This window comes from Helianthus annuus, chromosome 16 (genome assembly GCF_002127325.2).
Source record: "Helianthus annuus cultivar XRQ/B chromosome 16, HanXRQr2.0-SUNRISE, whole genome shotgun sequence".
Classification (NCBI taxonomy): Eukaryota; Viridiplantae; Streptophyta; class Magnoliopsida; order Asterales; family Asteraceae; genus Helianthus; species Helianthus annuus.
The window spans coordinates 147,821,203-147,835,956 of record NC_035448.2 but is presented as its reverse complement, the minus strand read 5'-3'; the positions used below and the strand labels follow the sequence as shown (position 1 = coordinate 147,835,956).

General features: G+C 34.9%; 1 protein-coding gene across 1 annotated transcript; it reads right to left on the bottom strand.

Annotated features, from left to right (window-relative positions):
- Positions 1-1,341: 1,341 nt before the first annotated feature.
- Positions 1,342-7,537, bottom strand: LOC110912517 (protein CHUP1, chloroplastic). The gene is made up of 6 exons (XM_022157254.2): positions 6,074-7,537; positions 5,460-5,591; positions 4,757-4,938; positions 4,558-4,669; positions 2,018-2,149; positions 1,342-1,602 (listed from the first exon to the last, which is right to left on the bottom strand). Exons 1-6 carry the CDS (start codon positions 7,268-7,270, stop codon positions 1,474-1,476), a joined length of 1,884 nt encoding a protein of 627 aa, XP_022012946.1. The 5' UTR covers positions 7,271-7,537; the 3' UTR covers positions 1,342-1,473.
- Positions 7,538-14,754: the final 7,217 nt, after the last annotated feature.

Genomic DNA, 14,754 nt, shown 5'->3' with positions numbered 1-14,754 from the left:
TAATGGATAGGTGATGAGGTGGAAATTAAGAAGGGTAAGGATATTTGTAGGGTTGGAGATAAAATTGAGGTTTTTAAGGATTTGTAAGTATATTATGTGGCAGATGATGTGGCAGCTAAGGGCGTCTAATGACGCATTTAGCATTGGAGATAGTCTTATAACACTCAACTTTAATATTTGTTTTTATTTTTCCGTCACAATAAAAGTTAAAACTTTACACACAAGACTTCTAAGTATTTGAATTGTTTGAATTAATATATTTTAACAACCACCAAATCTTCAAGCTTATTGAGATTAAGTTCCAATTTTAAGAGTTCACCTTATTGTTCAACTTATGAATTGCATCAACATAAACATACCAATGTAATGTCACATTTCGAAATAAGTGACTATGATACTCTAGATCAAGGGCTTACATAGCACATGCTAGACAATGTCACATAAAATAAGGATAATGCAACTTTCAATTTGAAAAAGACTTCTCCACAACTAATTGCTAGCAATCAATTTTTCTATATGATAAAAAAATATATAAAATTCAAATTTATATAGAAAAGTTGTAATTGTTACTTACGAAATGTAGAGAAAAAACATTTATGTTTTTCACATCATTTTGGGACCAAATTGAAAGCTAGAAGTGCAATTATTATAGGACACATGGAGCAAGACATCGACCTCAAAATCTAATGCAAAACAAATCTACTCTCCATTGTGAACATGTTATGGTATGGGCTAACTAGTAACTTCACATTCGGCCCTACAAAATCATGAGAAAAAACAAGTAATTTGTTAAATAAGATTACAAGATAAAACTAACATGATTTACATTACAAACCAGAGGACTTTCACCGACAGACAAATCTGTCGATAAAGATGAGAACCTTTTGTATTGGTTGGTTATTGTTTAGTGGGAAAACTAGACTTGGTAAAGACTTTATTGACATATCATCGATGATACTACCAATGGATCGGTGAAGGTATAGTCGCTGGATTATCATAGATTAGGCACCAGCAAAATTACTAAAATACTAAAATTTGTAGGAATCTTGTAGATGATTTTTGACTGATCAAGATCTCTCACACTATTCCATTTGTGATTACCAAATAGTCAACAACAGGTTTTAAAGTTTTAGTGAGGTTTTGGATTTTTTTTTTTTTTTTTTTTTTTTTGGGGGGGGGGGGGGGGGGGGGGGTTTGTGGGGGAGATGGTCAATGATCAGCGGGCCAAAACGTGTTGCAGATCATTATTGAACATGGCAAAAAGAACATAAAATTCGGGTCGGTGATAATCGCTAACCGTGGACGACATGAGATTTAGCAAACACTCTTCTACTTGTGATATGAAGCTTAAAACATATGACCTTTAAAATAGAAATACAGTATCATTGTATTAACACGAAACGAGTCCCTTCTTTACAGCAAAAACTCCTGTGATCGAATGCTGAAGCTGAGTTCGCTACAGATAAAGAATGTTTAGCAAGTACTAGACCTGCACAACGGTTTCTGCGCTTGCTGGTTCTCACACTGCTTATGGCACGTTGTTACTTTATCGCGCAATTCTTGGAACGCCCTCATTGTTTCAACATCAAATCCGCCTGCAAACTGTTAAATACAAAATTTCAAAAGTCAAAAACTACTTCCCACCTTCAGACTATAAAAACCGTTGTACAACTGAACGAGATAAATGGGTCGTGTTCACATGTCCGCAAATACAATACGAACACGACCCATTTACCAAAAAATACATATTGGTGTAAAGCAATTAAGTTTAAACTGTAAAACGTGATGCAAATTCCTTTTCTAACCTTTAAATCTTGACATATGATACATGAGTAATTAAAGTTATGATATAAAACACATTTTAACAAAAATATATAAAATAAATGGATCAACCAGTGAACTCGCTAGGCTGACTCGACCTCGTCCGTTTAGCTAAACCTGTACACGGGTCGACCAAAAACTAATCTACACTCGTTTAGACTAAACTCAAACAGGCATTTTTGTGTCGTGTTTTTACCTGATGTACACGAAATGCAAACCGTACGCCTTGAACTATCAACTCCTCTTCTTCTGGACCACTAACCATCTCGAGTTCTGCAGATACTCTTTTCATGTACTTCATTGCTAATTTGACCGATGCAAGCTTGATCTACAAGTATGCAAAACATTCTCAGCAGTCATTTCTTGTCGAATTTTTTTATAAATTGTATTCGCTAAATCGAAAAAAAAAAATATTGAAACACAAGGACATAGAGTACCAACATGGGTATGGGAATCCAATTTGCCAGATCATATAGAAATGACAAACTGAGGGCCAAAAGCAAGGACTAATGTTACCCCATCCAAACATAAGAGTCCACACAAGGGTAGGCCCTTTTAGCAGGATAATAAATCATGATCTTGAAGTGAATGTACACATGATCACGGAAAAAGGTACATGTCGTCATAGCCGATCTTGGTTAGAAAAACGCGCATCACGCGCGTGAGGCGTTGTTTATTTACAAAACCAAGTAAGCTTTTTTACAAGCAGAAGCTCGTTTCTCATCTTTTGATTGTTTAAACCGTTAAACTTGACCAACTTTGACCCTAGAAGTAGGAACTGCTATATGCCAGGTATGGCTAATCCCAGTCTCATATCCAAATGTAAAATCATGTTACCAGGCCCAAATGCCCAATGCCCGTCCGGTATTTGTTGGGTAATTACCCAACAGGCATCAGGTATACCCATTAGTTTTTTTAAAAAAAATACCCGTTGGGATTTTCAAGTATTGTTTTCTTTCATCTATAGTTTTTATATAATTTTATGTTTTTTTTTTAAATCTGCAATATATTCAAAATATGATAAACTACATGCATATCATATGGACCATTACATATTTGAAATATGTAAAATATTAGAATATCATAATGATATAAATCTCAAAAAATAATTTCGTATTTCGTAGCATATAACTCTAAATAATAACATCAAAATATATATCCCAAAAAAAGTTTATTTCCAAAGTAATGAAGTAATGCTAAACAAAGGTTAAAGGAAAATAAAATATAAATACAAAAATATCCTATATATAATTTAGGTATATAGTCCAGGTAAACGGGTATATAGTTTCAAGTACCACTCAATGCCATTCCTACAAAACAAAATAGATCCCATACCCGAATACCTGGCCCGAATGTTTCAAATTTCGAGTATTCCAATTGACCTCGGGTTCTTTATTTTTTATTTTTCCATCCCCACCTAGAAGTAACAGAGGCACCCCTTTTTACAAAAAGTAACAGTCCATTATTTTAGGGTGTTAATATTCACGCACCCCTCCCCTCTATATCTCTCTATATATACATAGATATATATAAAGAGATAGAGTGAAAAGGATGTATAAATTAAAATTTTAGAATATGAGAATAGAATAAGCCTTTTACAAAGCAAGTCACTTGGGTTTTGCAAGCACTGTTTCCTATATAGGACCTTTAACATTTGCACTTAAAGTGGGTGACAAAAAGTGAAGAAAATGTTTTGAAAGAAATCTAAGTGTGACATATAAAATCTTGGGGTGCATAAAAGGCCAACCCCTTTCTCCAAGAACTATAACTCCCAAACCCAGATAAATGTACAACATGTACTGCACAATGTACAAGTCGCAAACATCTAAAAAGGAGTGTTTTCCCTTTCACGTGTGAGGTGGTAGGGGACCTAGTAAGGTGAGCAAGATCTTGGAATTATTTTGGCATTTTGTAACCAAATTAATATTATAAATTTCTATGTTTTAATGCCCCCAAACCCCATGGACACAAGTTACCTTTAATTTTTGGGACCACTAGAACCTAATTTATTTAGTACTCTATGATCAAAAATGTTTTGTAACTCATATTAATATATTATTGTAGAATAAAAGGGACCCATTTTAGTAGGGGTGGTCTAGATAGGCGAGTCGGTTGATTAATAACGGGTTAAAATGTGTTCTGATCAAAATGATTAATATTATTTATGTGGTTTCTTTTTTCTTACAAAAAAAGTTGTTAAACCTTGTATTAAAGTCTAAACCTGCAGACTATAAAAAATATATGAAAATTTTCCTTCAAGGTAAATTTTAAATATTAATTACTTGCCTAAAATGCAAGTGGTTGTGGAAAAAATGTAGAAATTAATTACTGGGTACCTATAAAATTAATTAAAATAAGATATAAAATTAATTACTTGGATTTTGTGATCATATATGTATTGCATGTTAGGAATCATACTTACGAAATTACACACCCTGGACTTATTTAAAACACAATCAAACAGTCCTAACATTTATTATTACAACCATCATTTCTGTAGTTATTATTACTTATCATGGATAAAAACATGTTAGAAAATTAAAATTCAACGTAAAAGAAACTTTAGTCTACCCCATATTAATTATTCATGTTACTGATGTTAATTTTCTATATATTTTACCCATCTTTTATTAATGTTTTCATGAAAAAAATGTTATTGTTAGATTCAGCCTTTGTTTGGCTATATGATTGAATTCTACTTGCTAAAAAAGGAAGTTCAAAAGCAAAAGAAAGTACCTGAGTTACAAGTCCAGTTTCTTGCATCCAATCCATTGGGATTTGAAATACTTTATATCGCGATGAAGACGATTCTCTCATTCGCGATAAATTATAAACTCCATGCTCTAATCTGTTATTCACCAAACAATTCAGCATTAATATATATAAAATTCAGATTGGGAAAGCATTTTTTTTAATTATTTAAAGATATTCGTACTTCTCAAACAATCCTTGCATCTTCTTGAGAGCAGGAGCGCAAGGCTGGCGAGGATCATCACGAAACGATGTTGCCTCGGATTCAAGCTTCTTTAGATCACAGTACCCGAATGCAGCTTCTCTTAATGCATCTGCTTTGCGTTCCGGCCACTCAAAGTGTTTAAGAACTGCCCTCTCATCAACCTTAAATTATTTCAAGAAAAATAAGTATCGAATTGTTAAGTAATTTGATTCAAGTAATGAAAGCTAAATGGTCGTTCAACAAAGAACCAACTTTTAAGTAGTGAACTGAAAGAACCACATAATCATTTGTAACAATTGGCCTATTGTTATACATAAGTTGGTAAAGTAACCACATAACTATCTTGCTCTTTCCTGCTATATCAGATACGGTCCTTATAATTCAGTACTTAAAATTGATTCTATATTGATCACGGTATATGAGATTCTATATTGATCATGCATCATGTGGTGGCGTTGATAGCCGAAAGACAAGGGAGTACATGCACTAATTGGCCTTTGTCTTAATTGCTGAGTGTTATGTGCCTTATGTCCAAGGCTTGATGCAAAACTACCATCGAACCGGGGTCTCACTGAAAGCAGTCTCTCTATTCCTACAGAGTAGATACATCTTGCCGTTTGCTAATGGTGGGATTTACTAAGTATGATGATGATGATGATGAAGACAAAGAAAGTGAATTTACCAGGTATGAGAGTTCATCATCTAGCCATTTTACAAAGGGCACAACATCCTCAATATCTGTAAATGATGCATTCTCAACTTCTTTGATCAAAAATCTTATAAAATCACCTTGTGTTTCCACATCTGTCTTTATCTGTATCAATTCAATTACAACAAAAATATCAAAAAAACAACATTTTAATTTATTTAGATATTTTTTTTAAGAAAATAGATATTTCTGATTTTCAATCAATATACCCTCTAAATTTAGACATAGGTGAGGTGGGCCGTTGTTAGAGGTTAAATCATAAATTCTTTAAGAATGTACATATTTTCCTGCTTAAAGTACAAGCATTTTGTAAATACTAAAAGTTAGTATTTATGTAGCACCGGTAAAATAAAACTGGGTTCATAAATTCATCTTGAATTAATTGGTGATCGGTGCGGTGGTATGGTTTATGGTTCATTACATGAAATCTCCAAATTACCCCTTGCACCATTATGATTTTCTATTTTCAAACACCAAACAATTTTATTATCTAACTACTAATAGGCACCAAATTTATTACTAGTAATTGTTAGCTGTATACTACATGAAGGGCAAAATAGTAATTGACCACATTCTACTCTACTTACAGCGAGCAAGTGTGTTGACCGGTTCTCGATTTCTCCGATCATGTCACGTGGATTACCGGTCGCCGGTACATCAGTAGACGAACCTCCGGTACCGGAATCTCGCCGAGATTCTCTCCGCATGAGAGAGTGATAAAACTCCACTACCTCCGGCACTCTCCGTACCCTCGCCGGCACCGGTTTTAATCCTTTCGGCGGGGGCGGAGGTGGCGGAGGAGCTGCAGTTTTAGCTCTAGGCGGCGGTGGTGGCGGCGGAGGTAATGGTTTATTCGCCTGTTGCTCCGTCAAAGCTCGCTCGGCCGAGCTGCCGAGCGAGCTGTTTGAAGAAGCTGACGATGACGATAACGACGACGATGACGACGACGGCCGTGGCGGTGGTTTCGGAACCCTAGGAACTCGAGAACGAGCCTCGAGTACCGAATCAGCTATCACCTCTTGCATTTCACGTGAATCAGATCGAGAAAGCCTCGGTAGATTATCAATTTCTATAAGAATCGACTCTTTAGAGCTTGATTCCGTATAACATTTGTCTACAATATCGTTATGAGTCCGATTTACTTGAACGTTTGCAATCGTATGTCCGCGCTTCAAGTTCTTAATAATACTAGACTTCGTTGAAATATCCATAAGTTGTTGAAACTGAAACCGTTGCTGCGAAGCGGTTGTTGCAACTGATTCTACTTCCACAGCCTTAATTCTGTTTTCAAACTCTCGTTTCTGTTCAGTTAGCTTCAAATGCAAGTGTTCAACCTCTTGGCGCAGCCTCTCATTCTCAGCTTCCAAACACTCAATCATTTTCGAAGAACGATTTATTTCTAAATCTTTCTTCGAGATCTCGTTCTCTAGGATTGGAAGTAGGGATACAGACTCCTTGAGCAGTTTCTGCTCAAGGAGCTCGGTTCGTAACCGTGACTCCCGTTCCCGTAGCTGCTCTACTAACTGTAACAGCTCGGCCACGTCAGGTGGCCGAGGCTGTACTTGAGCTGAAGACCTGGGGAAATACACCCCAAAGGACCGTGAGAACACGGCCCCCTTTTGTGGTACTTTACCATTGCTGTTTGAACCTTGTGACGGGGATGGTGATGAAGATAACTTCTGCCGCTGTTGCGGATAATGAGTATGTTGGTGTTGTGTTTCTGTTTTGGAGTTTGTTGGAGTTTTTTGTAACCCCATTGCCGATTTTACTTTTCCGGCTACCATTGTGGGAAATGTGTACAGTGTATTGGTGGAATTATCTTATTTTCATTATGATAGAGTGAGAGAGTGAGAAAGGGAATTGAAGAGGGTTGGTTCTCCACAGAAGTCGTTGTTAGAGTTACCTGTGAAACCGAGAGTGGTGATGGGGTTAGAGAGAGAGTGAGGAGAGAGAGGGGGAGGGAGACTGGTCGGAGAGAGTTGGAAGGTAGTGCAAGCAAGCAAGGGAAAAATTAAAGTAAAAAGAGGACACGACTGACGAGGAACGGTCTTTTTGTGGCTTTTGTTGGTTTTGAAATATTTGGGGAAAGTTTAATAATGGAATTTAATTAACGAATACGTCTTGCAACCCGCCAAACACATTTTCAACTTAGGGTTACAAGGCTACAAATTAATTATTAACTAGGGTTAAGACTCGCCTGCGTTGCGGCGGGGGTACATCGTAAACATTGAATGGATTAGTCTAAACGTTATATGATACATTAACCATATGAAAACATACATTTCGACGTATCCAGTTGAACTCAGTGTAACCTGTATAAGTATTGTGATTGGATCAAACGTAAAGTAAATGGAATTCATATCGGACAATCATAACGTACTATATGTGACCCAACTCATACATAGAAAACGTAACGGGTATGAAGGAAAATATGCACATGTAATCGAAAAGGATTAATTAGAGCTTTCGGAAAAAGCGGAGAAATAGAAACCATAATTTGACTCTACTCGGTTCGGAAAAAACTTTACGAAACATACATAAAATAAACACGAAAACATATTATATTTGACCTGAATCATTTCCCAAAAAAGTTTACGTCGAAACGTAGAACAACTTGAATTTATACCAAAACGTACATAAAAATATGCACGTAAAAATGGTTTCTTTAAACGAAAACGTATTATATTTGACCTAACTCGTCTATAAAAAAAGTTTACGTCGGAATGTAGAACAAATCATATGTATACATACTCGTACATATATATGCACGTAAAAAATAGTTTTTAAGTAAAGGAAATATAAGTGTAAACCGAAACAAAATATTAGTAAAAAATTTAATAGGTTAAAAACGTTCGTAAAACCATGCCAAGTACCACCAATGCTACAACGACATCGACTCTCAACATCGTAAATATAAAATAGATAAAATGGTAAAAATTACACTGAACGAAAAGGAGACTACAATCGTTGAACCACGTACACCCGTTACAGTGTCTTAATGCGAAGAAATTAACAAGAAACGTAAAACGTACAAAATAATAACTTAGTCGATCTAGGACCCGCCCGTTGCGGGGAAGTTTTCGAAAGGGAAAAAATGGACGCGTTGCGACGAGTCTGTCAAATATGAAAAAATAGAGCAAAAAGTTGAACCTCACATGCACGCTACGACATGTTAACTCGCAAATTTAGAACGAAACATAAAACAAAAAACTTGCGAAAGATAAAAAGTATAGGGGATCAAATTTGTAAATAATAAAGTGTTGTGTTAAATACAAAAGATGAAAAACTTTGTGTTAAAAGTAAAATTTTCAAATGGATTAAAATGTAAAAGAAAAAACTTTAAGTTTGAAAGTGAAAAATCAAGTTTTTTCAAATGGGTTAAAATGTAAAAGAAAAAAAGTTTAAGGTTGAAAGTGAAAAATCAAGTTTTTTTTTTTTGAAACACTCCCCCAAACATAGGGTACAAGTCATGATGCACTAAAAAGTTGCTAATTAATATATGGAATAATGGTTATTCATTGTTTTTTTACTTTCTCTTTGTTTAACCTTCATGTAAAATAATCACCCGGTGGTATATAAATAGTTTAAGTTGATTATGCTAGGGATGAGATTTGCTACTAAGTAATAGTATTATTATCGAATTTTTTTACCAAATTTTTTCGGTATCGATTCGATACCCACCATTTGGTATTTTTGGTACTGGTATTTTCGATACCGGTGCCAGTAAAATACCGATTTTTACCTTCAAGTACTGGTATTTTATTGGTACCGGTACCTAATTTTGACGATTTGCGATATCAGTACTGATACTACGCTCATCCCTATATTATACTCATGGTTACATCTCTAATTTCCTTAGTTGCTGACAATGTATTTGGAAATTTCTAGGGTTGTTCATCGGTTCAGTTTATGGATTATTTGGTTTATTTGGTTTTCAAAATTTTGTACCCCAAACCAAACCAAATTAGGAATATGCAAACCGAACCAAACCAAACCAAACCAAATAAACCAAATTATACCTAAGTACTTTTTTTCCTAATTTATATTTATATTTATATTTGTGTTCCAACTTCCGAACATTAAGTCAACAACTACTTTAAACCTAACAATATATAAATAAAAGATATAGCAAAATAATCATACACACAATCACAAAGTTAAAACTTTAAAACATAGATCATAGAAACTATAAATAGTCAACAAGTCTAATGGCACAAAATATAAATAATCTTTAAAGATGAGTCTCTCGAGTGAACCTACATACATAAAATGAAGAACATTTAATAAACAAACATGTATTTTGATCAACATTTAATGCAACCATGGGGATACATGTAATTAGATATTAGACTTAGTATTTTGGACTAATAAATTGTATATAGTTTATTAAACATTATTATTTTTATTTAATAATTAATTAAATCACCGGTTTATTCGGTTATCTAAATAAACCGAATAAACCAAATAAAAAATATGGATCCATAAACCGAACCAAAACCATATTCACAATTCGATTTCGGTTAGAAACCAAACCAAAAACCGAATTCGTAATTCGAATCGGTTTATTCAGTTACGGTTTGATTTACGATTTTTATTTGGTTACCGTTTTTTCTGAACACCCCTAGAAATTTCAAACCACAATTAAATACCAAATACATATCCGACATACAGCTCTCGCCCGCTCCTAGTGGTAACAGCCCCTCGCCCGCTCCTAGTGGTAACAACCTTCGCAATGGCATTCGGATTAAGAGTTGTGTTACTAGGAAGATCACCCTAAGGTCTCTGGCTTAGCTGATTCGGTAATGCTCCTACAACCCTCTCAAGATTTTGCAAAGTTGTGCTCTGACTCTTCATGAAAGCCTCGTGCTCCAAGAATTTCGACTGAGTCTCCTGGTGTCGAGTCTCCTCTCGAGTCATAAACCGAGTCAGTATTATGTTTGCTACAATGCATATCGTACAAACAACTCAAATTAATATCATATTGTTCAGCTAACACACTATTAACTTAAACTCTCATATTATTGGCAATCACTATTTGGATGAAAACCTTTTTAAGATATAACTAGATGATACGATACACTTCTACAACTTTTGTTATCATGAAAATGAAAAATTTAACAAAGGAAAAATAAGACCTATGAACTTTATCCATTGAGATCACATTTCATGAGAAATCATGACCATGTTAATGAAGAATGGATTGTTACAAAATCTCATTCTTAGTGACTTAAAGGCATGTGTTAAATGGCTAAGGGATTAAGTGAGGTTCCACCAAAAGTTATAATTCAGTAACATTAGTGGAGCTTATTCCAAATGGAATATCCAAACATAATTCATTTATCATTTAAAAGAATATTTACTTGTATCTGGTATGTCTTCTACGAGCCAAAGTCTTAAAGATATCAATTCATATATACTTAATAGGATTCCTTCTAAATATGTCCCTAAAATTTCTTATAGTTAATGACACAAATAGTCCATGTGGTTTATGGCTAGTTTCGTCTTTGGGTTCTAACTTTTTTTAACATATTCAGGTTATATGGTATAGGTTTTATAACACATCCAGGCTCTAGGCCTAAAGACTCTTAAAAACAAACGGAAAAAAACCCTCATTTGCACATCACGTGAGGCATTTATGTCATTTTTATAATTAATTATATTGAACAATGAAAATAGTTACAACTTCAGATGTTGATCAAGTGTGTTACAATGACCGATTCCTAAGAGTGTTTGTAAGCTTCTGCTCGTAGAGTGTGTATGAGAAAGTGTGGTTACGGCTATCAATACTTGATCAACCCCTCTAAATGTAAAGATAACAAAATATCCAAAAACTATGCAAGTCCACGTTCACTCCCATGACCATTGTGGAACAAACACGTACAGCTCCATAACGAATTATTCCCGAGATTCCAGCTTAGACTCAGTCCACCATGTTACTCCCCTACATATAAACATAAGGAAATGTCGAGAACAATCATTAATAACCATAATAAATACCAAGGATCCTTGATCCTATGAGGTCCCATGTTACACATTAAGGATAATTTATCCAGAATAGGCCTTAGGATATGGGATCCATAATAGTAAAAATCTAAGCCCCAATTGTAGGAAAAAGGATGTGAATGATAGGTATCTTTACATCTTCTGGGATTTTCAAGGCTGATCCTAAGTTTGCCAAAGCATTTGCCACTGCGTTTTCCTCTCTAGGTACCTGTGTTATGCTAAAAGAATCCAAAGATTTTGCGAGTTCTTTTACTCTTTCTAAATATTTGATTAGTTTTTCACCTTTTACAGTACATGAACCATTAAAGTGGTTAGTAATTAGTAGTGAATCTATATACACTTGAAGATACCTGATCCTCATTTGTCTGACTAATTGCAAACCTGCTATTAATGCTTCATATTCTGCCTCGTTGTTGGTGGTTTGAAATTCATAGGCTATGGACTAGGGTATTATGTCCCCCCTATGGCGATTTTAGTAGTATTCCTAATCCAGTTCCTTAAACATTTGAGGCTCCATCAGTGAAGAATATCTAAGGATCCTTGGTTTCTCCAAGTTGTTGGACCTCCAATTCAGATTCTTTCTGTAAGTCACTACTAAAATCTGCCACAAAGTCAGCAAGTGCTTGTGATTTGATGGCAGACATGGGCACATATCTTATATCATAGGCACTAAGCTTTACTGCCCACTTTGCCATCCTACCTGACATTTCTGGTTTCCTGAGAACATTCTTAATTGGAAAATTAGTTTATACAATAATAGTATGAGTTTCAAAATAGTGTCTTAGTTTAGTTGAAGTCATAATTAATGCAAGAATCAGTTTTTCTAAATGAAAATGCCTGGCTTTAGCATCAAGAAAGCTTTTACTTACATAATATACAGGGTGTTGTTGGCCTTCATGATCCTTAACTAATATTGCACTTACCGCATTACCTGAGATGACCAAGTAAAAGGATAATGGTTCACCATCCACTAGTTTCATTAAAGTTGGTGCTGCAGATAAGTAATCTTTAAGCGCTTTAAGTGCAGCTTCATGCTTCTCGGTCCATTCAAACTTCTTGTTCTTTCTCAAGATGTCGTAGAAATCCTTGCACTTTTGTGGAGACTTTGAGATAAACATGTTTAAAGTTGCGATCCTTCCTGTTGGCCTTTGGACGTCCTTTGCATTCAAAGGAGATTTTAAGTTTACAATAGCCTTTATATGTTTAGGGCTGGCATATATAAAACCCACACTTACATAACTGAGAATGTATAAAAACTTTTGCATTTACACATAAGTAATGAAAGTAATTGTACATACCATATTTCGAAATTACTAAAAGTTCATAAGTATATCGACACTTTAACACTTTAGACACGTTAACACGTTAATAAAATATAAAACACATATAAAGTTCATAATTGTTTCGGTTCGTAAAATAACGAAACCAAGCGGAAGCTTGAACTTCGTTGTGTTTGGTTCGTCCATAATGCTTGATCATCATCCGTAAGGTCCTAGTTATCACCTATACAACAATAACAACTCATATGTTAGTTATATGGTGCTTAGACATGGATTTGTAACCCCAAAATATCAAACAAACAAACAAAATTATTTTGGGCAAAAGGTGTCAATCGTAGCTTATGGTTGCCAACCGTAGCTTATGGTTGAGCTGATCTGCAGCTTTATTCCAGTTTTGCCCTTATACTAAATTTTCCATATCTTTTCGTTTACTCGTCCGTTTCGCACGAAACTTTCTCCTACATGTTTGTAAAACATTTGCCCACATTTCTAACTTGTAAACCCATAATCTGGATTTACGAAATTACGTTTTACACTAATGGTTCTAATTTACATATCTAAAATAATTGACCCGTTTGCTTATTAGCAAGTGATCTTATAGAAGTTACAACTCTTAGCAAGAGCATTATTTTTACAATTGTACCCCATAACCCGGGGTATTATTCTTGCGTTTTATGCGACCATTATCCGGTTCACAGTCATACCAATTGACCCGTTCGACCTTTCAAAGGCCGAACTTTAATTAATCTGAATTCTTTTTTTAAGGATTCCAAACCTTTCAATCACAACTCATTAACCGAGTCCGTTTATTTATAGTTTGCATTCCCACTTATGACTTTAAGTTACATATCATCACAACTTCAAATGGGATGGATCGTGAATGGGAAAAATCATTATATTCCCATTCTACCCTCAAGTTAGACATTTTTACAAAAATGTCCCATTACGTAGCTTTACACTAAAATGGTTTAAGCCTTTTATTTTATACTACCTTAAGGATTGACCGAATTATAAAACTCGTATTTAAACTACCCTTAAGGGTCATTGCCTGGTTTATCATTCGAGGGTGTTTTGGTCAACTTTAGTCTTTTTAATCACGAAGGACATTTTAAAAGCTTGTTTTGACCAAGTATACTCTTTTAACCCGTATTCCATTTTATATTCATTATGTCCTTAAGAACATAATATCTAAGTTTCAACTCTCTTGATATACCACACTTTAGGTGAATTCAATGTTCACCCATGACTCAATTAGCTCTCCTCGGCCGTAAGACCTCACTGAGAGTTTGACCCAAATATCACATACCTGGAACGGGTCAAGGCATTGACCCGTTTTAGTACCTCACCTTATTAGTTTCTAATTAATACCAACACAATCTCATACGCTATTTGCCCCTGTGAACATAAGACTCGACAAGCAAACATTAGTCGTTATTGTTATTGTCAAATGGTGATAACATCACCATTTGACTCGTTCGGCCTAAACGACCAAGCATTATATATATATATATATATATTAAGGAATGGTACTTGTTTACCATTTCATGCATTTGACCCATTACGGTTTACACCTAGTGGCCATATTTCCGTAAGTCGTTTCCTTACGCGTTTGACCCATCATGGCTTACACCATGGGGTGACTTCTCAAAACTCATTGTTATTCGTCAACACATGACCAATTTACTATTTTACCCTTTTACCCGTTATGGCTTATACCATAAGGTAACTTTTCAAAACTGATTGTTTATTCGTCAACACGTGACCGAATTACCATCTTACCCTTTTTACTACCAAATATGGTTTCTTACCATTTTTACTTGTTCCGACTCGTATCAATTCGTGGCGAGACATCATATTTCAAGGACTTATTTCAAATACTAAGTCACCTTGTTCTTAACCAAATACATGAATAAATGTTCCATTTAAAAGATGCAAGTTTTACTTACCTTGCATCCAATCATGTTTTTCCGCGTACTTGATCTGTT